Source organism: Littorina saxatilis, linkage group LG2 (assembly GCF_037325665.1).
Source record: "Littorina saxatilis isolate snail1 linkage group LG2, US_GU_Lsax_2.0, whole genome shotgun sequence".
Lineage (NCBI taxonomy): Eukaryota > Metazoa > Mollusca > Gastropoda > Littorinimorpha > Littorinidae > Littorina > Littorina saxatilis.
Window position 1 is genome coordinate 1,431,237 of NC_090246.1, and position 25,474 is coordinate 1,456,710.

The 25,474-nt window shown below is 44.6% G+C and overlaps 1 protein-coding gene across 3 annotated transcripts in view; it reads right to left on the reverse strand.

The window, feature by feature from the left end:
* Nucleotides 1-25,474, reverse strand: part of LOC138957663 (unconventional myosin-XV-like) — a 225,759-nt gene that overhangs the window by 13,696 nt on the left and 186,589 nt on the right. For 2 of the 3 annotated variants that reach the window (XM_070328742.1, XM_070328738.1), the window contains 9 exons: nucleotides 22,590-22,696; nucleotides 13,749-13,807; nucleotides 12,954-13,026; nucleotides 12,216-12,292; nucleotides 11,825-11,907; nucleotides 5,997-6,127; nucleotides 4,843-4,937; nucleotides 759-842; nucleotides 225-315 (listed from right to left, as the gene is read on the reverse strand). In XM_070328742.1, coding sequence (XP_070184843.1) covers nucleotides 225-315; nucleotides 759-842; nucleotides 4,843-4,937; nucleotides 5,997-6,127; nucleotides 11,825-11,907; nucleotides 12,216-12,292; nucleotides 12,954-13,026; nucleotides 13,749-13,807; nucleotides 22,590-22,696 — 800 coding nt within the window. Of the gene's footprint in view, nucleotides 1-224; nucleotides 316-758; nucleotides 843-4,842; nucleotides 4,938-5,996; nucleotides 6,128-11,824; nucleotides 11,908-12,215; nucleotides 12,293-12,953; nucleotides 13,027-13,748; nucleotides 13,808-22,589; nucleotides 22,697-23,404; nucleotides 23,437-25,474 lie in introns of all 3 variants that reach the window. The other variant, XM_070328746.1, reaches the window with a different exon arrangement.

Consider the following 25,474-nt stretch of genomic DNA (forward strand, 5'->3'; position numbering starts at 1 on the left):
ATACACAAATGATCATGCAAGCACACAAACAAACATACATACACACACACACACACACACACACACACACACACACACACACACACACACACACACACACACACACACACACACACACACACACAAATACGTGTGCACACACACACACACACACACCCCAGGTCACCAGGGTGGGTTTGAAAGTACAAACGCAATTTAAACAAGAAAATCCAAAACCAACTGACCTGTCCTGACAAAGAGAGTGTACTCTTCCATCTCCACAGGATCAGCAATGTTGAGACCCACACACACATCCACGATAGCGTCGTGCACCACCTGTATTAAAATGCACAAAATATCTTTAACCAAACACACACACACCCATGATAGTGTTATGCAAAACCTATATTCAATGCAACAAAAAGTCATGTTTGGTGCACGGGTCTGAGTCACACAAACAATGGATTGTACACACACACACAAACAGAGAACTGCACGCATGCATGCATGCACGCGCGCACACACACACGCACGCACGCACACACATGCACACACACACACAAATACAAACACACACACATGCACGTACACACACACACCCGCACACACGTACACACACACACCCGCACGCACACACACACACACAAAAATACAAACACAATTTCAGCGCTCTGATTTCTACTGACAGCAATTCTCTTGATAAATCAAAGTAAGTGATAACCCACCAAGACCCTATACAAAATCAGACTTAAAAACAAATTAATTTGTGCAACACTCACCGTGCAAGACTTGACCTGCAGCAGACCGCCCTGACTCTCTGTGCCGGAGTAGAAGAAGGGGAAGCGCTTGCAGTTACGACCGTCCTGTCAACAGAAAAACAATCCATTGGAGTCCTTTGCAACAGCTGTCTGATGATACAAACCACACTTTCTTGCCGAAGTGTTTGCAGTGTTTTGAGTAATTGCTTTCTTTTATTTTTTTTTTAAAGTGCTTCTGTTTGCTTCTTTGGTTACTCGCTTCATAATTAAACATGTTCTTTGAGAGTTGGTCTTTGCTACTGGTGACAAGTGGGGGTCAGCTCACACGGACGCATTTTTCAATACAGTCTAGGGGAGAAACTGGTCACAAAGCACCCAGTACATGCCAGAGAGATAGGAGAATCGGCACAATCAAAGAAAATACCAAAATCATTCAATAGATATGGAAATATTAAGATTTACTGTGAAAATGCTAGCAAAAATGGCGTCCAAAAACGGGAACGCACACTTGGTGCGTCTTTGAAGACTTACCTCCCGTTCTGTGTTGTTGATAATAGTCGTGTTTGTGCTGTTTTTGTTGAAATAGTATCTAATAAAACTGATGCAGTTCTTGAAATGTTGCAAATTATTGTTGTCTTTGTGAAATGCGAGAGTGTTCTGAGGCGTAATCTGCATACGGCTGATGTCCCACATAGGGTACCCCACTTCGATCAGCGTATCACTCCAAATGAGCTTCATAGTAGAAAAGCAGATACACTACCAAAACACTGCATAACAGATCTACAAGACTGAGCCAGAATCATTGAAATTTACTTCCTGTATAAAATATTGCAATCAAATTTGCTCACGCCGTCCCACATGCAACGCAGGTTACCTTCGCCTTCGATTCAAAGTAACTCCACGCTAACTGAATTACCATCGAAACGCAGATAACGAACTGATTCGGAGATTACACGCCACACATTTATGATATTTTACACACAAATTTCAACTGTGTTGTTTCGCGATAAACAGCCATAAACAAACAAATGTGGCGCCGTCACGTCGCTTCGGAAGGAGAAACGCAGGTTACCAAGAGATTGTTTCCGATACCTGTCGGATTAAAATCATCGTTTTTCACGAATGAAGGCTCTTTGGCAGATCTGGTGAGTTGGAAACTGTCTATGAATGTTTCATTTAATGTCAAATGCATACATTCTTGTCGATATTGTTACCTTTGGGCTCATAAATGAAGTCAATGGTCATGTTTTCCTAAAGTGACTTTTGTCAGCATAGAACTTTCTGTGCTTTGATCATTGACTGAGAAGAATCTTCCGATGATACTACAGCAGTCCCTGCAATGTACGGCCCCCGGCGTGAGCGGACACCTGACATGTACGGACACATTTGCTCGGCACGGAGTGTTTTCCTTCTATATTTGCCCCCCCTTAAACGGACACCTGCAAAACGTGGACGCGGACACTCATTTTCGGTCCCAACAGCAGGTCATACCTCCAATGTACGGACAGACCATCGTCAAATTTTCACCACAACAAAATCGATAACAGAGCAGTCCGGCTCTTGGTACAAAGATCACAGCCGCAATGGCGTGACGACAGTCACTGGTAACTTGAGTGCACCTGTACCCATCAGGAGGGGGGGGGTAGTTTTGGTCAGGAGTGGAGTACATGCGAAGATGCCAACATGAAACTGCACTGTGCTCTTTATTCTTGTCTGTTGGACGTAAACAACAGAAACCACAGTCGATGAAGGTCCTGAGCGAAAGAGAGTGAAAAACCGGCCACAGTTCTCAGCATCGTGTGTCTGTGTGTAACCTCTTTCATTGACAAGATACTCTTGTTTCCCCTCAGCCTTGACCAGTGAGTCGGTTGCCTAATCTGTGAACCCTTCAGTTGTCTTGCTTTGTCAAAAGTTACCACACAGTCAACTGGTTTTGCTCTGAGTGAACAGTTGGAGCTGACCTCTCTGGCCACAGCCCCAAACAGTACATGGCTGGAGGGAGAGAGAGAGGGAGGGGGGGGGGGGGGGGGGTGGAGGGGTAGCTGGCTAAACTCTGTGGGGTGTCCGGTGTCACTGCATGTCAGCAGGAAGAGCATTGGAGAGAAATAGAGAGGTGTACTCTTCCACACAATTTCCAAGCATCAGTTGTCACGGCTTGGGGAAGGCATTAGTGAGGGAGAGTGGGAGCTGTGTTATGTACAGTGTATTTCCGACTGAAGAGTGAAAAGTCACTGCCATGCCACATGATCGGCATGCATGTCAATAAAGCCAGACAAGATGAAAATAAATTACATGATTATGACATGCAGCTCTATCTGCTGCTATTTATTCAAACTGGTTTTCAAGCTTATTCTTGCAAAGCATCTGCACACGCTCCTCTGTGCTGTGTTTGTGTGGCTGCTTTCGTATGTCAGTGCATGGTGAGTGTGTTCACTGCCTTGAGGATTTATTTTATCTCTTCTTTTCAACACTTTTCATACAAATCATTTTTACAGAACGTTTAAAGAAGTATTAGGAGTTTATTGTTTAGTAGCCACAAGAAGTGATTAGCATATAGACTCAATCCTGTTGTTTGTGTGTCTCTGTGTGAGTGTATGGGGGAGGGGGTGGTGTGGTCACCCCTCCCGTGACCGGACACCTGCAATGTACGGACAGTTTGCTATGGCCCAAGGGTGTCCGTTCATGAGAGGGACTGCTGTATTTCATTTCACTACGCGACTGCAGATCTGCAAGGAAACTTATGGCAGGGGAAATAAGCTTAACTGAAGACGAATAAGCGGAGTAACCGTTTTTCAACTGATTGCTCTCACTGATCTAAATATTTAAGTAGTCTTCGGTCGTGTGAAAGTCACATCTATTTCGACTGTGTGCATCGATCCGTGTAGTGAAATGTTGATCTTTGATGATTTGGCAACATAACTTCGCTAAATGTGCTTCGAGTGTATCTCCCGGTTAACCATTTGAAAACGTCTTTTAACAAGACCATGTTTCGACAGCCCAGACGGGGAGGATCCTCGATAGCTCACAGGGTATATAATGTTTTCCGCCGTTTTTTGAAGAATCCTTTCAAATTTGCTATTCCAAAAGTACCCTATAACACGACTCGAGTGGCAAAGAACATTCTCTGCAATTCCCGTCTCAGTCCGTGCAGCCGTTTCGGATCCTATCGTCAGCATACAAACACACACACACACAGACACACAGAAACCAGCTTTAAAAGTAAGATTATGCAAGAACCATGTGAACCAGTGATTTTTTTTTTAAAATCAGATTCTACTGTATTTCTGCTTTATGAAAACCTATATTTCAAAAACAAAAGTAGTGATTTGAATTTTGACCAGTTTTCCCCCTTTCTGTCACCAATACTGAAGAACAACTCATAAACTTTTGATGAGAAAACAACCGTGATATTCAATAGTCTATCATATTGATACTGGGTAAATATACTCAGAATGTATGTTTTTATCAAATACTTGTGTAAAAATAAGTTACAGTCAAACCTGTCTGTAATGACCACCAAAGGAGCTGACCAAAAGTGGTCGTTATTGACAAGTGGTCGCTAGGCAAATGTGAATTATAAAGAAGAAAAATGTGTCTGGGATCCTTCGGAGTCATGGAGTGGTGGTTGCATGCTTCCGAAAGGTGGTCGCAAGGGCAGGTTCGACTGTATAAACTGGATTATATCTGCCTTGGAAAGGTATTTCATGTGTACAGTGTTGTTCCCAGGCCTCAGTCTTCCGTCATTTATACTTTTTTGATCTGACGCATTGTTCTGACCCAAGGCCGGTCGATTGTCTGATAGTTTTGACAAGCAGGAAGTCTTTTCAAACAACATTTTTTCTGGTCAGGAGATTTTGAACGACATCTTTTGAATCCAGGTCCAACTGACCTATTTTCTTCTGTGTCTGAGAACAAAACTGTTTTAAAAAACTGAACAAAAACTAATCTTTCCTAACTTATTCTTACCATCCTAATGAAGTCGGCGACTGTTTGACAAAAATGTGACAAAGAATTGACCACAGGTTGTTGTTGTGTTTTCTTCTTAAGTTTTGAAACAAAAGTGTGTGAACAGAAGTGGAGAAAGCAAAGCCAAGTATGAACTTACAGCCAGGGCCTGCACCTCCTCTCTCAGCGGAACGTTCTTGCGACCTCCGTACTTGAACGTCTTCCGCAGGTTCTGAAGGCACAAGGCGGCTGCGTCTGGAGGAAAAGAAAAAAGAGTTGTGAAATGTTACCTGTGAAGACTACAGAGGAACCTCCCTTTAAGACCCCCCCATTTAAGACTCCCTCCCCATTAAGACCCCCCCATTTAAGACTCCCTCCCTTTTAAGACCCCCCATTTAAGACTCCCTCCCTTTTAAGACCCCCCCATTTAAGACTCCCTCCCTTTTAAGACCCCCCCATTTAAGACTCCCTCCCTTTTAAGACCCCCCCATTTAAGACTCCCTCCCTTTTAAGACCCCCCCATTTAAGACTCCCTCCCTTTTAAGACCCCCCCATTTAAGACTCCCTCCCTTTTAAGACCCCCCCATTTAAGACTCCCTCCCTTTTAAGACCCCCCCATTTAAGACTCCCTCCCTTTTAAGACCCCCCATTTAAGACTCCCTCCCTTTTAAGACCCCCCAAGGGAAGACTCCCTCCCTTTTAAGACCCCCCAAGGGAAGACTCCCTCCTTTTTAAGACCCCCAAGGGAAGACTCCCTCCCTTTTAAGACCCCCCAAGGGAAGACTCCCTCCCTTTTAAGACCCCCCAAGGGAAGACTCCCTCCCTTTTAAGACCCCCCAAGGGAAGACTCCCTCCCTTTTAAGACCCCCCAAGGGAAGACTCCCTCCCTTTTAAGACCCCCCAAGGGAAGACTACCTCCCTTTTAAGACCCCCCAAGGGAAGACTCCCTCCCTTTTAAGACCCCCCAAGGGAAGACTACCTCCCTTTTAAGACCCCCCAAGGGAAGACTCCTTCCCCATTAAGACCCCCCAAGGGAAGACTCCCTCCCTTTTAAGACCCCCCAAGGGAAGACTACCTCCCCATTAAGACTCTGTTTTCACAGTTTTTCTGTTCATAGCCTCTGCAAATTTATTTCCAATGAATAAACTGATTCACTAAATACACAGACAAAGAGTCCAAAAACCTGAAGAAAAAAGATGTAAAACGGAAAAGCAGACGTAATGATAAGCCTTTAGGGCTTGGTAACGACAACATCTCTCTACAACACACGCAAAATGTCTATGAAGTGAAAGCCAGAATTTAAAAAGGCCTTACAGTTGTATGTTCTGTTGACGTCAGTGGCGGTGGTCTCAAGGTACTTGAAGAGATACTGTCGCAGCTGTTCTGAACAGTCACAGTACGCGGCCACCAGCGCAAACAGTCGCCAGCCCCGGATCTTGCTCTTCCTGCGCACACAAAATGTATTCTTTAAACCTGTACTATCTAATGTATAATATATGTACGCTAACATTACTTCCTTCTCACTCCACATCATTTTTACCATTTATTCTTTTACTTTCATTTTCATCACTTTATTGTCCTATTTCTGGGAATTTCAAGTCCTTTCCTCCCAGCAGAAAGCTAGCAGCAACAGAGTTGCACTAACTAGGTGTGAGCATGCTGAGGTGTAAACAGCCACCTGCACTTATTGCAGAAGACAGGGGTCTTTGGACGAGGGTGGAATATCGATACCCTCTCTGAGTCTGCAAGTACATGTGGCCGCCGGCCATTGTAAGGAATGCAATTTATCTATGTTACTATTGTTTTTAAAATTATAAACATTTCCCCAGGAGTGCCCCTTTAAAAGAGCATCCACGCTGGTACCATAGTTAATTCGGGCTGCGCCCCGATCGCCCATCCCAGTTAGTGACCTGTTTGCCACACACGCAGCGAGCTTTGAAATCACTGCCTGCCCATTGGCCACTAGTGGTCAGTGCCGGCGCAGTCCCGCCAAACTCGGTAGCGTGCGTTCTTTTGGTTCCACGACTTGAGAGAGGAAAGACGCGTGTGTGCAGCTGAGCTCCAGGAACCACATGGTAGGCACAAACCGGTTTCGTACTTTATTTGAAAAGGCAGGGTGTGCAATTTAGTTAGCAAGCATCCAGTGTACACGTAATTGTCTACACGCATTTTTCTACCAACAATAATGCATTTCAATAAATTACATATCTTATAATGTTGTTTCCAGACTTTTGTGTAGACAATGATCGGCGATTTTACTGGAAGAAAGACAAGTTTATATTTCTATGTAGTGGGTATTTTTACAAGGGCCGTATAACGATGTTAAGATTTGTGAGGATACAATAATGGAGTTAAGGTCGAGACTGTGAGGTAAATTGTGTTGGAATTAACGCAAAGGGACCGCGTGGTTGGCAGAGACCACGTGTTACATAAATAAGCTATTATTTCATTTGGCGGTTGGCATAACGGGACAAAGGCCCATGAAGTTAAATTTAGAACACTGGATGCTTTCATTTTTGCTGCTAATGTATATTATGGGACGTGCTAAGAATTACCAGTTTGCTGACGAAAAACCTTCTTTTTGTTTGTTGTCATAATGGGATAAAGGCTGATGAAGCCAGGACCCAACACTGTGTACGTCAGTCGGCGGGATTACTGTAAATATAATTGAACGTACTAATCCTCGTCAGTTTGCCGAAGAAATCGTTGTTTTGGTTGGGGTAATAGTGGAGCCAAACTAAGTGTATTTTGCTGACTTCAGAGCACAAGGTATGTGCGAGAGATCTGTACATTACATACATGTACCAGCGCCAGTCCGGATAATGATTGAAGTTGTGGAGAAGACAGGATATTGAAGGCAGAAGGGTTTAGACTAGGAATGCCGTGAAAGTGAAGGGTATTATGATTAAAGAAAAGAGATCCAGCAGTACATTCATAATGTTGGGTTGGAAAGCTGAATTTCGGTTGGAGAATGTGGTAGGCCATGAAGAATAGGCGTTTGGTGGTTTGAACCCGATTTTCATGAGAACTTATAATTATACCACAGATGGTGGATACGTGGGAGTAACAGCGGCCAGTGATGACATGAGCAAAGGCCAAATCCCCTTTTCTCCGAGGTTCGTTGTATTTTTTGTGTACATGTATTTTATTAGTTAGTGACTATAATTATGTTGTTTTTTATCCCCGTTATTGATTAGGCTTCAGGCTATGGTGTGATCGCTAACCCCATTAGGCTTCAGGCTATGGTGTGATCGCTAACCCCATTAGGCTTCAGGCTATGGTGTGATCGCTAACCCCATTAGGCTTCAGGCTATGGTGTGATCGCTAACCCCATTAGGCTTCAGGCTATGGTGTGATCGCTAACCCCATTAGGCTTCAGGCTATGGTGTGATCGCTAACCCCATTAGGCTTCAGGCTATGGTGTGATCGCTAACCCCATTAGGCTTCAGGCTATGGTGTGATCGCTAACCCCATTAGGCTTCAGGCTATGGTGTGATCGCTAACCCCATTAGGCTTCAGGCTATGGTGTGATCGCTAACCCCATTAGGCTTCAGGCTATGGTGTGATCGCTAACCCCATTAGGCTTCAGGCTATGGTGTGATCGCTAACCCCATTAGGCTTCAGGCTATGGTGTGATCGCTAACCCCATTAGGCTTCAGGCTATGGTGTGATCGCTAACCCCATTAGGCTTCAGGCTATGGTGTGATCGCTAACCCCATTAGGCTTCAGGCTATGGTGTGATCGCTAACCCCATTAGGCTTCAGGCTATGGTGTGATCGCTAACCCCATTAGGCTTCAGGCTATGGTGTGATCGCTAACCCCATTCAGGCATTTATTGCTTTCTTCTTAGTCGCCCATGAGTTATTCCCCTTTTTATGAAATAGTTACATGACACATGCCCTTGATAGGTTTAGCACACTCTGTATTTGATGGACTCTATTTTTGTTGGTTGTTGTTTGGTTATGTAATAATGTAATGAGGTTTTTTGTTCCTGTTTTCTTTTATTAAGTATGCCTTGTACTACCATGTAACCACTGCATCCGTTCATGCAGTTATTGCGTTTTGGTTATTCGTCCATGTTATTCCCCTTTCCATGCAATGGTTATATGTCCTTGATAGCTCCAATGGACTCTAACATTTTTCTTCTGTTTTCTACGTAATAATGTAATGAGAGCTTAATTGTTCTACTACCTTGTATTGATTATGTCCTGTAATATTATGTAATCACTGCATCCGTTCATGCAGTTATTGCGTTCTGGTTATTCGTCCATGAGTTATTCCCCTTTCCATGCAATGGTTATATGCCCTTGGTAGCTCCAATGGACTCTAACCGTTTTCGTCTGTTTCTTACGAAACAATGTAATGGGAGCTTTATTCTTTTTCCTGTTATTGGTTATGCCTTGTACTATTGTGCACTCGCTGCGTCCTTTCATGCAGTTAGTATTTTTTATTACCCGCTCATGAGTCTCATAATTTCCCCAAATGAAGTACTCATGGTGACCCTGAAATTATAACATCATTCTAATGCATTGTTGGTTTGACTTGTACCCTTGTCCCCATCACATAACATGCTAGGTATAAAGTCCGGCGATGGTAGGGAAGTACACAGTCACATGCTTTATGCGACCGCAAACTATTTCTGTCCCCTGGTAATTTTGGACGTGAATTTTGGTCGAGCGTGCTTAAACCTAAACCATGGCAGCAAGGGACTCATAACTATGACTCGGTTCATAAACTTTTCCCTGAAATGCTGACTTCTTAATATTTTCCTTTTTTTGACAGGATACCTTACTACCTTCATATTTCTTTTGTTCCGGTTAACATTGTTTCAAGTATTGCTTGTCATTTTAATGTTTATAATTATGCTCTAATGCAATTGATAATTTGTGTATGTTATTGTTTTATGACGTGTGTACTTATATCGTATATATTATATCATTTAGGTTCTAGGTGGAAATAAAGTTGTGAAAGGACAACTGGTGTTTGCGTGATGGTTTCCAACCCCCCCTTCATGTGAGCTGCAACCTATGTGGCCCACATACAGTTGAACCGTGTCCGTCCTGGCCCGGATTTGAACCTGTGACTAGCGTATCACAAGTCCAGTGCTGTACTAACTGATCTACTGGGTTCCCTGGTTTGGGTGCTGTACTAACTGATCTACTGGGTTCCCTGGTTTGGGTGCTGTACTAACTGATCTACTGGGTTCCCTGGTTTGTGTGCTGTACTAACTGATCTACTGTGTTCCCTGGTCTGTGTGCTGTACTAACTGATCTACTGTGTTCCCTGGTCTGTGTGCTGTACTAACTGATCTACTGGGTTCCCTGGTCTGTGTGCTGTACTAACTGATCTACTGGGTTCCCTGGTCTGTGTGCTGTACTAACTGATCTACTGTGTTCCCTGGTCTGTGTGCTGTACTAACTGATCTACTGTGTTCCCTGGTCTGTGTGCTGTACTAACTGATCTACTGTGTTCCCTGGTCTGTGTGCTGTACTAACTGATCTACTGTGTTCCCTGGTTTGTGTGCTGTACTAACTGATCTACTGTGTTCCCTGGTTTGTGTGCTGTACTAACTGATCTACTGTGTTCCCTGGTCTGTGTGCTGTACTAACTGATCTACTGTGTTCCCTGGTTTGTGTGCTGTACTAACTGATCTACTGTGTTCCCTGGTTTGTGTGCTGTACTAACTGATCTACTGTGTTCCCTGGTCTGTGTGCTGTACTAACTGATCTACTGTGTTCCCTGGTCTGTGTGCTGTACTAACTGATCTACTGTGTTCCCTGGTTTGTGTGCTGTACTAACTGATCTACTGTGTTCCCTGGTCTGTGTGCTGTACTAACTGATCTACTGTGTTCCCTGGTCTGTGTGCTGTACTAACTGATCTACTGTGTTCCCTGGTTTGTGTGCTGTACTAACTGATCTACTGGCTTCCCTGGTCTGTGTGCTGTACTAACTGATCTACTGGGTTCCCTGGTCTGTGTGCTGTACTAACTGATCTACTGGGTTCCCTGGTCTGTGTGCTGTACTAACTGATCTACTGGGTTCCCTGGTTTGTGTGCTGTACTAACTGATCTACTGGGTTCCCTGGTCTGTGTGCTGTACTAACTGATCTACTGGGTTCCCTGGTCTGTGTGCTGTACTAACTGATCTACTGTGTTCCCTGGTCTGTGTGCTGTACTAACTGATCTACTGTGTTCCCTGGTCTGTGTGCTGTACTAACTGATCTACTGTGTTCCCTGGTTTGTGTGCTGTACTAACTGATCTACTGTGTTCCCTGGTTTGTGTGCTGTACTAACTGATCTACTGTGTTCCCTGGTCTGTGTGCTGTACTAACTGATCTACTGTGTTCCCTGGTTTGTGTGCTGTACTAGCTGATCTACTGTGTTCCCTGGTTTGTGTGCTGTACTAACTGATCTACTGTGTTCCCTGGTTTGTGTGCTGTACTAACTGATCTACTGTGTTCCCTGGTCTGTGTGCTGTACTAACTGATCTACTGTGTTCCCTGGTCTGTGTGCTGTACTAACTGATCTACTGGGTTCCCTGGTCTGTGTGCTGTACTAACTGATCTACTGTGTTCCCTGGTCTGTGTGCTGTACTAACTGATCTACTGTGTTCCCTGGTCTGTGTGCTGTACTAACTGATCTACTGGGTTCCCTGGTCTGTGTGCTGTACTAACTGATCTACTGTGTTCCCTGGTCTGTGTGCTGTACTAACTGATCTACTGTGTTCCCTGGTCTGTGTGCTGTACTAACTGATCTACTGGGTTCCCTGGTCTGTGTGCTGTACTAACTGATCTACTGGGTTCCCTGGTCTGTGTGCTGTACTAACTGATCTACTGGGTTCCCTGGTTTGTGTGCTGTACTAACTGATCTACTGGGTTCCCTGGTTTGTGTGCTGTACTAACTGATCTACTGTGTTCCCTGGTCTGTGTGCTGTACTAGCTGATCTACTGTGTTCCCTGGTTTGTGTACTGTACTAACTGATCTACTGGGTTCCCTGGTTTGGGTGCTGTACTAACTGATCTACTGTGTTCCCTGGTTTGTGTGCTGTTTCCTTGTCACACCTTGTTTCTTTTTTCACCAACAGTTTCCAAGGCAACTAATGTGATCACCATGACTAAAAGTTAGTGAAGCGGTGGTACGTACGGTCGCATGCTGCGGTTGTTGGTTGTCTGCTTGCACAGTTGACAGAACACCTCGTCACGCAGCTCTGGGTATTTGTGGCAGTTCTGTGCACACACAATACAAATATTATATACTTTAACCTTCATCGGATCACGCTTTGGGCTACACAGTCCGGATGATGTGGGTCGTGTACAACCCATACTTTCCAGAGGTAAAAAAAGAAAAAAAGAGAAACAAATGACTGCTTAAATGATGTGGCAACCCTGATTGTATAAACAACAACAAAATCATCTTGTTTAAGGAGTAAAACAGAAGTGAAAAGTTCAACCAAAAACTCAAACTAATAAAACACAAAAACAATATGCGAGACCTAAGCTTTGCTGTGTTCAACAAACCCAAAACTAGAACGTACTCTCAGAATCTTCATGACGCAGTCAAAGTCACTCTGGTTGCTTCCCATTGGATAATCGCCCATAAACCGCATGATGGCTGAAAAAGAAAAATATAAAATTCATCACTTGCAAAAGTCATACAATTACACATGAACTGATTCATTTTTTATTTATTACACACAATGATTCACATCTGTAAATTACATAAGTAATGAAATCCTTCTTCGATTTCTCACAGTGATTCTTCTTCTTCTTCTTTGTTCATGGGCTAAGACTCCCACGCTCACTCATGTTTTTTGCACAAGTGGATTTTTACGTGTATGACCGTTTTTACCCCGCCATACACCAATTTCGGGGGAGGCATGCTGGGTGTTTTCGTGTTTCTATAACCCACCGAACTCTGACATGGATTACAGGATCTTTTCTGTGCGCACTTGGTCTTGTGCTTGCGTGTACACACGAAGGGGGTCAAGTCACTAGCAGGTCCGCACATAAGTTGACCTGGGAGATCAGAAAAATCTCCACCCTTAACCCACCAGGCGGCAGCGACCGGGATTCGAACTCACGACCTCCCGATTAGGAGCTCTAGGCTGACGTCTTACCACCACGCCACTCCACCTGTCTCACAGCGATTCAAAGCTGTACAAGCCATACAAATACACATTTAAGTATCACAGCCAATGAAATGCTCTGACAAAATTAAGATGAGGATATGACAAAAAAAAATGAACAAGAAAGAAAACACACTGTCTACTAACCGATGAAACATTCAAGGGCCAGTTTGTTCAGCTCAGATGAGGGCAGCTTCAGCAGAGACGCTTGGATGGGCGACTGCAAGGGGAGAACAGTCATATTGCATAACTAACTGTGCTCAAAGAACTATTTTTCCATGGCTAAATTCTTACCTGTCTTTATTTACTGCAAATCTTTTTGTCCTCTTTTGACTCAAGTTAAAAACCACAAACACCAACAACAAAAAAACAGATAACAAAACACATATTATATTCATGTGGCTGTCCACACATATTGATCACTCTGCACACATACACACACAAGCACACACACGCACACACACACAGAGATGGAGACAGCCTGTTGTGCTGGGAAGAAATATAAGGGGGTACACAGAAAACTATGAAAAAGGAAACCAACAAAATGAGGAAAAACAACACAGCAACAAACCAAACCATTTACAATCATTTGAAACTTAGCCTAAAGCCACATGTGGCATTGCGCAATACAACGCGAGTGGAAAAGTCAGTGCGTTGCCACGGGCTGTAAAACTAGGCAAGTTAACGGTCTGCAGGTAGTAGGTGTTGCATCTTCCTTACGGAGTCGGCCTTCCGTTCAATGTCTTTTCACAAATATGTGTGATGTTTCGAGTCCGCACACTTATCACATAACCGTTAGTCCTCTGAAGTTCCTGCGGCAATGACTTTACTGACTATGTCCTGAAGGCCTTGTATTGCGCAATGCGTGCGGCTTAAGGCTACGTTAACATCTACCATGAGTGGCTTTAAAACCTAATAATGCAGGAGACTGCGTCAACCTACCCTTGTCCATTTGATCATCTCAGCGTGTTCCCTCCACGACCAGTCACCGCCACCTCCTCCTACATACCATCAAGCAATTCACAATGTCAACAATGTCACAGTAATCCAACATCATTCAGTTGTGCTCATACTTATTTTTGCAAATACACTGTATACGATCAAAAAGCATGTCATTATGCAAGTTGTTTTAGAGTGACAATATACTGATCATGGGTGTATGTGCAGTATGGAACCTTTGCCTAAAACTGCCATTTACTTTACTTTATTATCCCAATGCCGGTAAATTCGGGTCGCTTCCTCCCAGTGGAAAGCTTAGGCAACAACAAGAGTTGCACTACCCAGGTGTGTGTGTAACAAGCCACCTGCATTTATGGCAGAATGTGCCACTGTGGGGACACTGAGGGACATCAATACCGTCTCTGAGTCTGCACATAAAGTTGACCTGTGTCTGTCCCGCTAATTAATACCAAGTGATCATTGCTACTCTACTGTGGTTTGATCCGGCCTTTGTTTTCTCCAGGGAGCTGCACTATTCACATTTCTGGAATAGACATTTTCAAGATAGGACAGGGTTTGCATGTGCTGACTTGTATCCTTACAGGTGAGGCAAAATGTACACATTGATAGAGCCACAATGAACAATATGAGCTGCCATATGCTGAATTTCGAAGAACAAGTCATAATGTTTAGCGGACATTGTAAAGGTGCCTCTCCAGTTCAGAGACATCCTGCTTGCTGCCGCGCGAGCAGAGAAAATGTTCCCTCTTTATCTTCACTGCGCTGGCTGCAAAACCCCTCCACGCGGAGGTGTTTTCAGACACATCAGACACAGGGTGTCTCGCATTTACATTTCGACTCACCTTCATTATCATAATACATCAACTCTTTCACATCCCATGAATCAGAGTTCTTCCTGAACATGGTCTATTCTATAGGGACTGGGTGGCCGAGTGGTAACGCACTTGCGCTCGGAATCGAGAGGTTGCGTGTTCGACCCTGGGTCAGGCCGCTATTTTCTCCCCCCTTTCCTAACCTAGGTGGTGAGTTCAAGTGCTAGTCTTTCGGATGAGACGAAAAACCGAGGTCCCTTCGTGTACACTACATTGGGGTGTGCACGTTAAAGATCCCACGATTGACAAAAGGGTCTTTCCTGGCAAAATTGTATAGGCATAGATAAAAATGTCCACCAAAATACCCGTGTGACTTGGAATAATAGGCCGTGAAAAGTAGGATATGCGCCGAAATGGCTGCGATCTGCTGGCCGATGTGAATGCGTGATGTATTGTGTAAAAAAAATTCCATCTCACACGGCATAAATAAATCCCTGCGCCTTGAATAAAAATTGAAAAAATAAAAATAAATCCCTGCGCTTAGAACTGTACCCACGGAATACGCGCGATATAAGCCTCATATTGATTGATATTGATTGATTCTGGCTTCAGGTATGATACAATACATGCACCCATGATAAAAATGCTAAATCTACAACTTGCGCACAGCTGAACAGACTGATTGATTTCACCTGGAACCTTAAACCAGTTAGCGACAGGGAGTAGTGAAGTTATTAGAACCTAAAGCAAAATAGTGTTGAACATCTGGAGCTGTACAAATTGATAACGATTAAAAAAATAAATAAAAGAGTGTTTAAAGTACATAAACAAATTGATAAAACAAAATTGACTTCCAACAAGAATAATTTTCTGGCAGCTAAGTCTCACGGATTCTGTGACTTAAATCCTGATCAGCTGCATGAAAACTCCCATTTTGCTAATACTGTACAGGTACATTATCTCCCAGCCTCTATCTTTTACAAAGTATTTCATTCACAATATTAGGTATGGTCTTTATTAATATAAACAAGTGTGTTAGCCAAAGCAAAGACACAGTCACATTATCATCACCCCAAGCAAGGCAAGATATTAATCAAATAAAAATTATTTAAAAAATAAATAAAACAAAAGACAGCTCAATGATTTTGCTCAGCCACTCAGATCTTATCTAAAATGTTAAAATTTCAATCAACAAGCACAACATTAATCAACACTGTAGCAACTTCAATCAGTTAATGATACTGTAGCCATGTGCACGCTTTGCATTATATACTGATCAAAAGCCAGAGAATTAAAAATTTTAGTAATAAATTTTCATTTGATTAATATACTTACCCAACTCACATATAGCAATTAACCCTAGTTCAGTGCTTAGCAACGCTGTATACGTCCCCTTGGTAACAAGGGAAGCAACTCTAAAAAAGAGTGACCTATCCCATAATGCCAGACTAACTTCCTGTCTGACTTCCGTTTGCCGCCATTTGCATCATTCCGAAACTCAGCCCAACTCACTACTTTTTTAGACCCAACCACACCCACAGCGGGGAGGAGGGAGGGAATAAACGATGTGAGTTGGGTAAGTATATTAATCAAATGAAAATTTATTACTAAAATTTTTAATTAAATTACATATCTTACCCAACTCACATATAGCAGATTGCTACTATAGGAGGAGGGTACTTACCACATTAATGATGAAGAACTTGCCCTGCTGCTACCAACGAAGGCAAAGCAGAAGAGCCATCCTGGCGCAGTCCAGCCACATCCCGGAGATAAAAATTTATGAAAATATCCTCCGAGCGCCAGTAAGCTGCTTCGAGGACCTCTGAAAGGCGACCCGAACGCAGCACAGCCAAAGAAGAGGCCCAGGCTCTAGCTTCATGGGCTCTCGCCGCTGTCAAGGGCAACACTGCCCTGGTATCCCCCGACTGCTTTTGCCACCAGGCGTAAGCATGACGTATCGTCGTGGAGACCCACTTCGCCAAGGTTACTTTTGCTATGTCTTTACCTCGGACTGTGTTGAGGGAAATAAACAGTAACTTTTGCGTTTCCGAGCGAATAGACAAAGTCCTAGCCAAGTAGCTGCTGAGTGCCCTAACCGGACAGTTACATATATCAGGATCTCCAGGAGCAAGAACATTACTCAAGGGGGGAATGCGAATAACCGGCGACGATTGCCCCGGCTTTTGGTTCTTAGCTAAAAACCCAGGAATGAATTTAAGTGAATAAGATCCATCTCTCTCTAAAGAAATATCCTTAGCAAGGCCCGACAGAGCATGAACCTCACTGCCGCGCCTTGCCGAAGCAAGCAAAACCAACAGCAAAGTCTTTTTAGTCACATTAGCTAAACTAGCCGACTGAAAAGGCTCAAAAACATCAGAGGCTAGAAACCTCAAAACTAAAAACAGATCCCAAGCCGGGAGCTGCGCTTTACAATGAGCTGACTCAAGGGAGGCACCCTTGATGACGCTCGCTATAACACCATCTAAACTGATCTTGTGCCCGATCTGTCTCAGTGTTGACGAAATAGCCGATCGTCTCACACGCAACGAGGACGGAGAAGCCCCCTGCCCAGCCAACCAGGACAAATGGTTCGCCACTTGCATAGATCTAGGAGCTAAAGGATCAACTCCCTTCTCCGTACACCACTTCAGCCATGCCGCCCAATGTGAGGAGTAAACAGAATTTGTAGACTCCCTGTGCGCTTGTTGCACTAACTTCAAGGTTGAGTCGGAAGCCCCTGCCCGACGCAAAGAGACTCGCACAATATCCAACCGTGAAGCTGTAGAGCTTGGGGGTCTAGATGCTGAATGCCTGACCGTGGCTGTACTAGTTCGCCTCTTCTTACTGCTAGCGGAATGGGAGGGAACCGCCAGACGTACCAGATCTGGGTACCAATGTTGACTTGGCCAGAGAGGGGCCACCAGGACAAGAGCTGGCCTTTCCAAGTCTACTTTTCGCATTACCTTGCCCAGCAGGCAGAAAGGGGGAAAGGCGTACGCCATCAGATTCGACCAATCCAGGCTCAAGGCGTCTACCGCCCATGCCTGAGGATCCGGAAACGGAGAGACAAACAACGGGAGTCTCGACGAGAACCTCGTTGCAAACAGATCTATCGGAGGTTTGATCACGTGCGCCCACAGGCGCTCCAGAGACTGGTGGGCCAGAGTCCATTCGGACTGCAACACCTTGTCTCCCCTGCTTAAGGAGTCTGCCAGAACATTCAGCGAGCCCCTCAGGTACCTCGCTGACAAGTGGATGCGATGTGTGTCGCACCAAACCAGCAACTGACACGCCCTGACGGACAACCTCTGCGAGTGAGTCCCGCCCTGCCGGTTTAAGTACGCAGCCACCGTCATATTGTCCGTATGAACCTTGACATGACTGTCCGTCAGCAGAGGAAGAAAAGCCTGAAGCCCCAGGGCAACAGCCTCCAATTCCAGAACATTTATGTGACTCGCAACCTGTTCGTCGTCCCAGAGACCTGAAGCTGTCCGATCTGCCAGATGAGCGCCCCAGCCCACCTGAGAAGCGTCCGTTACCAGATCGTGTGCCGGAACCGGAGGAACTATGGGGACACCCTGCGACACCCAGGGACGAAGCCATACCTCCGTGGAAAGAATGAACCACTCCCCCAACTCTATTTGGACATTCCAGTCCTGAGTTGTCTGATTCCATCGAGACCCCAAATCTGCCTGAAGAGGCCTCTTGTGCACTCTGCCCAGAGGCACCAGCGGAGCCATAGATTCCATTTGACCCAACAGGGAATGCAATTCCCGAGCCGAGGCCTGATTCTTTCCGTAAAGTTCCCGAATCAACGCCCGAAGCTTGTCTATTCGCTTCTGAGAAGGGCGTACCAACCAAGCCACCGTATCGAACTCCATGCCTAGATACGTAAAGTTCTGGGACGGTTCCAGCTCTGATTTCCCCAGATTGACTGTGAACCCGAGACGACAAGCCAGACTGAGCACTCTCTGTGTATGAGCTCTGCACCCGCTCTGATCCTGATGTACGATCAACCAGTCGTCTAGATACGCTCTCAGCCGAACGCCCTCTTGTCTCACAAGGGCGCAAAGCTGACGCACGACCATCGTAAAGATCCAGGGGGAGAGTGAAAGGCCGAAAGGCAGTGCCCGAAACTGAAACACCTTCTCCCCCCAGCAAAACCGCAGCCATTTCCTGTCTACTGGCCTCATGAGAACATGAAAATAGGCGTCTGTCAAATCGATTGACGTGACCCAGTCCCCCGGCCTCAACGCCTCTCTTACTGTGGCAGGAGTCTCCATCGAGAACCTTACAACCCGAAGAAACTTGTTTAACGTTGAAAGGTCCAGAACAGGCCTCCAAGCCCCCGATGCCTTGGGGACAACAAACAACCTGCCGTAAAACCCTGGAGATTCCTGATCGACCACCTCCTCTATAGCCTCCTTGCACAAGAGGGAGGTCACTTCCCCCTGAACGGCCTGCCAAGCCTTCGGATCCCGCGGGCCCCGAAAAAGAGGAGGTACCCTGGACAAAGGAGCCTTCTCCTCTGCCCAGAGCAGCCGGAACCCCGAACTGATTATCCCCAAAATCCACTGGCTGGACACCAAGCATGTCCAGGCAGCGAAGGCCCTGGAGGGGCCGCCCGCCACCACAACGGTGGGGGCTACGGGGACAATCAGCTCGGGAGGACATCATTGGGGGTGAGGCTTACGCCCCGACCCCCTAGAACCGCCAAACGAACCCCTCTTCTGGTAAGGCGCTCCGCGCCCCCTACCCCGAGAGGAAGAACTTTGACTCTGTGCCTTGCCTCCCCCAAAAGAGGAAGACTGAGGCTTGCCCTGAGTCTGAGGCTGTTTCTGTGGCTTCTGAAAGCCCTGATGGGCAATCCTTGCGATAGCCAAGTCTCTAGCGTCTTGTGTCTCCTTCTGGAGAGCCTCAAGAGACTCACTGCCCAAAAGAGCACCCTCCTCAAACGGAGAAGACTTCAGACTATCAATAGTCCCTTTGCCTCTGATCTTCGACCCTGCGAGAAACGCAGATCTGCGAGAATGCACCGCATGCGTGTACAGCTTGGCAGATAAACCCATCTGTTCTTGAGAAACTCTCGCCAGAGTCGCCAAAAGAACCGTCACATCTTCAGATGACGCGTCAAACCTAAACTCAAACGGGTCAAGAGACGACGCGATCGACCGCGATAAAGATCTCTGAAGGGACTCTGAAACAGAGGCCAACTCCAAAAGAGATCTACCCGTCTCCTCCAAAGCAACCAAGGAGGCCTCAGTATAGGGGACAGCTCTGTCCCTACTGTAGCCGTCCTCTCTTAGGGAAGCCAGATCCGGCGTGATCGGAAGGGAAGCCCCCGGAAGAGAAAACGTCTCCACCAAATTGACCTGCGGTGGACTCAACTTGAAGTTGCGAAACCCCGCAGACCTAAACAAAAGTTGGCCAGGCTGAGCCAACCATGGCTTAGCTGAATCAGGAGCATCCCCATGTTGTACCAACAACGGTACTGAAGGAGCCTGAGACATAGACTGAGAAGACTTCTTCAAAACCTTGGCCATATGAAAAGCCACTGACGGCGATTCAAGGAACCGAAAGTCACGCTTCTTCTCCCTCACACCACGGAAGTCTTCAAACGCTGAAGGAGGTGGTACCTCATGAGACTTAGGTTGAACCACCCCTTCCTTGAAGTACCTCGAGGCCGTTTCTGCAGCCAGAGCCACTGCATTAGCCAGCTTAAAGGGCAGTTTGACCTCCAAGCTCTCCGCCACTGCGGACGCACCATCATCAGGACAGTCCTCCTGCACCTCCGTGCAATCGGGAAACCGGTCCCCCCCCTGACTGTCATAGTCAAGTAAGGAGCCGGCACGACTGTCCCCTTCCTGCCCCCCGGGCGGAAGCGAAAGCTGTACATTCTGACCATAGACTTGGGACATGGCTGACTGTACTAACACTTCCGTTCGCTCACCAAGGTTCGTACCCCGCACTGACCGACCGCCATGGCGGAATTGGCCAGCACAGGTATCGGAACTTTCACCCATATAGCCAACGGCAGGGGTTACTTCCTCTTGGCAACGCGCTGCACTTTCACCGGAGAACCCAGTTACTAATGCAGCAGACATACCTTCAGAACGACGTGCCACACCAGACGACGGAACGCTCGCCGGAACCGTAAGACCACCATCCACATCCTGCACCGCATGCACGTCAGCTCGAGTAACCGTAGCCGTAGGCGAAGGAAGCACCCTAGCCAGAGAGGCCACCCCAGCCACGCCCCCCGGAAGGGCACGCAGCTCCGCTTTCGTCGACGCTACTTCTTCAGCCAAAGACGAAATCTGTGTACTAAGGGAGAGAAGCAAAGTGGCCACGTCCGCAGACGCAAGCCCGAGATTCACAGCAACAGGAGCCGCTTTAACCGGCTTATCAACATGAACAGTCTTATCTGCCGGTTTACCGGGCAAAATGGAAGCAGAGGGCATGTCAACAACATTTTCACCGTTTTTATTTGATAAAGATTCTAACACCGGAACTACAGACTGTCCCGACTGTTTAGCTTTACGAGGCGTTTTTCTAGGTGGGGTAGACTCAGCAGCTACCGGCTTAGAAGACTGCCTCTTCTTGACGCTATCCGCCATGGCCAAAACAACTCACGAAAAAATTTTTGAAGAAAAATTTCACAAGTCAACAAGGCCACAAAACGCCCACAAAATCAACGAAAAATCAAAACGATCTCACCTCACATAGTCGCGAAGACAAGACAACAAGAAGAAACCAAGGAGAAAGACCCCAGTCCGGAGACCAAGTATCAAGGCTGAAGAAATCAGCCGGAGCATACAGCACTGCGACCAGCTAGCTGACCGCTGGGTTTTGGAATGATGCAAATGGCGGCAAACGGAAGTCAGACAGGAAGTTAGTCTGGCATTATGGGATAGGTCACTCTTTTTTAGAGTTGCTTCCCTTGTTACCAAGGGGACGTATACAGCGTTGCTAAGCACTGAACTAGGGTTAATTGCTATATGTGAGTTGGGTAAGATATGTAATTTAATGTTGGTTTTAAGTGAAGCTAGCAAACGTAGTTTCTACATTTAGTTCTACATACATGTTGATCATCGCAACTGTCTCAGAAAATATGGGTTGAAAACAATGCAATGACTTGAGTATGCAGAATGTACTGCTGCATAACTCAGAGAACTGTAACGTCAGAGTTTTCGGGCAGGAAAAGGGTTGTGTGCTATATAGTCAGCAGGGATGGGGTGCACATCTGCACTGAGTGACCGGTGAGACTTAAATCACACAATTGTGCTATACATTTTCTTAAGCTTTCTTATCCCAGAAAAGGGGTTCACTATTGTTATTTACACATTGTATCTAGTCTCTACCATAAAAAACAAGTTTTTCACCAATGGGTAATTATTCCATTTTTGCTTTTATAGGCCAGAGCTAAATCTGCCAGAAGCATATTCTGCAGTTATAACAACTGCAACATTATTTGAGAGTATTCGAGATCAAGAAAATTAAATCTAAGTTAAACATTTTCTTTCCTACATATTTTGATTAATTATTTTGCCAGGGAACAGACAATCAATGTGAAATATCACATTTTTCAAATATCAACTTGAATCGACCCCTCAACCTAAGAAAGAAATCAGCATGAAATGTTCAGATTTAATTAAGACAATGTGTTGAGACTACATAGAAAAGAATCTACAGAAAGATTTTCAAAGAGATTAAAGAATTGTCTACTAACAGACTTTTACTTTTATTAATAAGACAGAACTCAACAGAAAAAGAGACAGAACTTAACAATCATTTATAGTTCAACGCCATTTAGTTTTCACAACTGAACGTTTTTGGTTTTTTGCATCTATCAAAAGAATTAGTAGATAAAAACCGAAAGCTAAACATTATAATCAAATCAAACACCATTCTGTCTACATAAACGAACACATTTTGGGAAAATAAACAGGAAAAAGGATTGATGAGCATGTCAATGATGTTAAAGAATTAGAAAAGCAAGCACCATCACCTCTATGCTTTGAGTCTCCGTCTTTTTGCATATTATGCAGTTTGATGTTCTCAATCATTTTCACCGTCCCCCTTATAGAGCCGTCTTCCGTTCTCAACATCTCATACCTGTTTGATCAAACACGGGTTAGACAGGCGTGGCCAAGATTGCGCAGAACACAACACAATGCCGCAATTTGCACTCAACACAATGCTCAGCATAATAACGGATTAAAACCAGCTGAGATCACTCTGGTAAACGCTGTCCGTGCTTGTCAAATGCAAATATTGGGTTTTAGAATTTCTTAAGACAAAAACTTTAAAAGAACTACTGAAAGGAAATAAAAAGTTAAAACTAAGGAGAGACAAAAATAATGTTCCTGCATATATCTTAATGCTCATGATTTTTTTTAAAGTTTTTATTACAGCTAATTCTATTGAAAATTAAGCAAACTTACTTTGGCAAGCTGTGAATTGTTAGATCGGGCTGCTCCATTTGTACATATGCATTCAAGCGAAATGAATAATGAACCATAATATAACACAAATTCTTAACAAGCGTTCACGTTCAAGCTCACCAGAGTGATCAAACAGCTCATCTCTAGCATATATGGTACAAGATGATACACAAAGGAAGACATATAGATGTACACGTATCAACATCAAGTGTACAAGATACATATTCTGTAGGATACATCGATCACCCAAGCCTCATACACATGGCTGCGATACAAGTTTTGTTAATTAGCGGAGAACACTAGACATGGCAGCGAATAGTAGGAGCTGGTTAAAATCAGTTGCTGCCATTAGTGGTACATATACATCTTGTATCTTTACCTGGAGAAACATCCCTGCGGATGAATTTTGTCCTGTAACAGCCATTCATTCATGTAGTCAAGGTCTAATTCCTTGTAATTTAACTTTCTTCATTAGAGATTTTCTGATATTTTCAGCCCATACAATGATTTTTCAAGTGTTGCTTCTTCTTATTTTCATTTGAAAAACTTTCACCCATGTTCTTTTTCAATGACTTGGTACTTCAGCCGACCGTAACGACCAAACGGAGGGGTCGTAGGAATGGAGGGAAATGTACCCATAGCAACCAAATAAACAAACAAGAAAACAAACAAACAAACAAACAGTAGAACATTCACTGTCTAAATGATAATACACTACAGTAAAAATAAACTCGCGAACATATTTACCTAGCAAATCCATTCCAAACACATATTAAAGAACTGAACGTTTGTACAGTGGAATCCCCCCCCCCCCCCCCCCTCCCATTTTAAGACCTCCCCCCATTTAAGACCCATATATTCAAAGTGTCTGTATATTTACCCTCATTTTAAGATTCCTTCCCATTTAAGACCTTGAACAAAATCTGAAACAAGAAGGGCAAAGCCCATACGACTCACATGCTTGACCTTGACATGACCTAAACCTAGCAATGACATCATACACTAAGAACTGCTTTACACATTTTTCCTACCAAAATAGGTCAAGGTCATCCAAGGTCATGCAACACAAAGCTGTTAATTCAAGACATAGGAAGTACAATGGTGCTTATTGGCTCTTTCTACCATGAGATATGGTCACTTTTCGTGGTTCACTACCTTATTTTGGTCACATTTCATAAGGGTCAAAGTGACCTTGACCTTGATCATATGTGACCAAATGTGTCTCATGATGAAAGCATAACATGTGCCCCACATAATTTTTAAGTTTGAAACAGTTATCTTCCATAGTTCAGGGTCAAGGTCACTTCAAAATATGTATACAATCCAACTTTGAAGAGCTCCTGTGACCTTGACCTTGAAGCAAGGTAAACCAAACTGGTATCAAAAGATGGGGCTTACTTTGCCCTATATATCATATATAGGTGAGGTATTCAATCTCAAAAACTTCAGAGAAAATGGGAAAAATAGCTGTTTTTTAGACAACATTTATGGCCCCTGCGACCTTGACCTTGAAGCAAGGTCAAGATGCTATGTATGTTTTTTGGGGCCTTGTCATCATACACCATCTTGCCAAATTTGGTACTGATAGACTGAATAGTGTCCAAGAAATATCCAACGTTAAAGTTTTCCGGACGGACGGACGACTCGGGTGAGTACATAGACTCACTTTTGCTTCGCATGTGAGTCAAAAATCAGGTCTTAAATGGGAAGGAATCTTAAAATGAGGGTAAATATACAGACACTTTGAATATGGGTCTTAAATGGGGGGAGGTCTTAAAATGGGGGGGGGGGGGGGGGGGATTCCACTGTTTACAAACTTTTGGAAATGTTGTAATCAAAGCAAAAACACATAATGACAAATAAATGCCGCTCTAATCAAAACAACTGTATTAAAGAGCAAAAACCTGCAAATCAGAACTTTGAGGAAGATCAGGTGAATACAATGTAATAACTGTTAATATCTCGGATAACAAATATTAGCATGATGTTATTGGACAATAATGACTAACTGAATACAACATTGGGCAAGGGAAAGAGGCAAAGACAAAATTGACATCATTTCAGAGGGTTAGCAAAATTAACATACATTTATGCCGTCAAAATGCAGGCACAGGAGGGGGGAGGGGGGGGGGGGGGGAGGGGGAAGGAAGGTGACAAGAAAATTAATAAGAATGTGTGTGTGTGTGTGTGTGTGTGTGTGTGTGTGTGTGTGTGTGTGTGTGTGTGTGTGTGTGTGAGTGTGTGTGTGTGTGTGTGTGTGTGTGTGTGTGTGTGTGTGTGTGTGTGTGTGTGTGTGTGTGTGTGTGTGTGTGTGTGTGTGTGTTCCATGTTTTTTTCTGGGGACCGCGATTGGCTCAATGTGTATTTTGTTTCTTTCAATGTTCATTCACAGGGTCACTGGGGCTGCTGCAATTTAATGGCTGGAAATCAAATAGTAGAAGGGGACTTT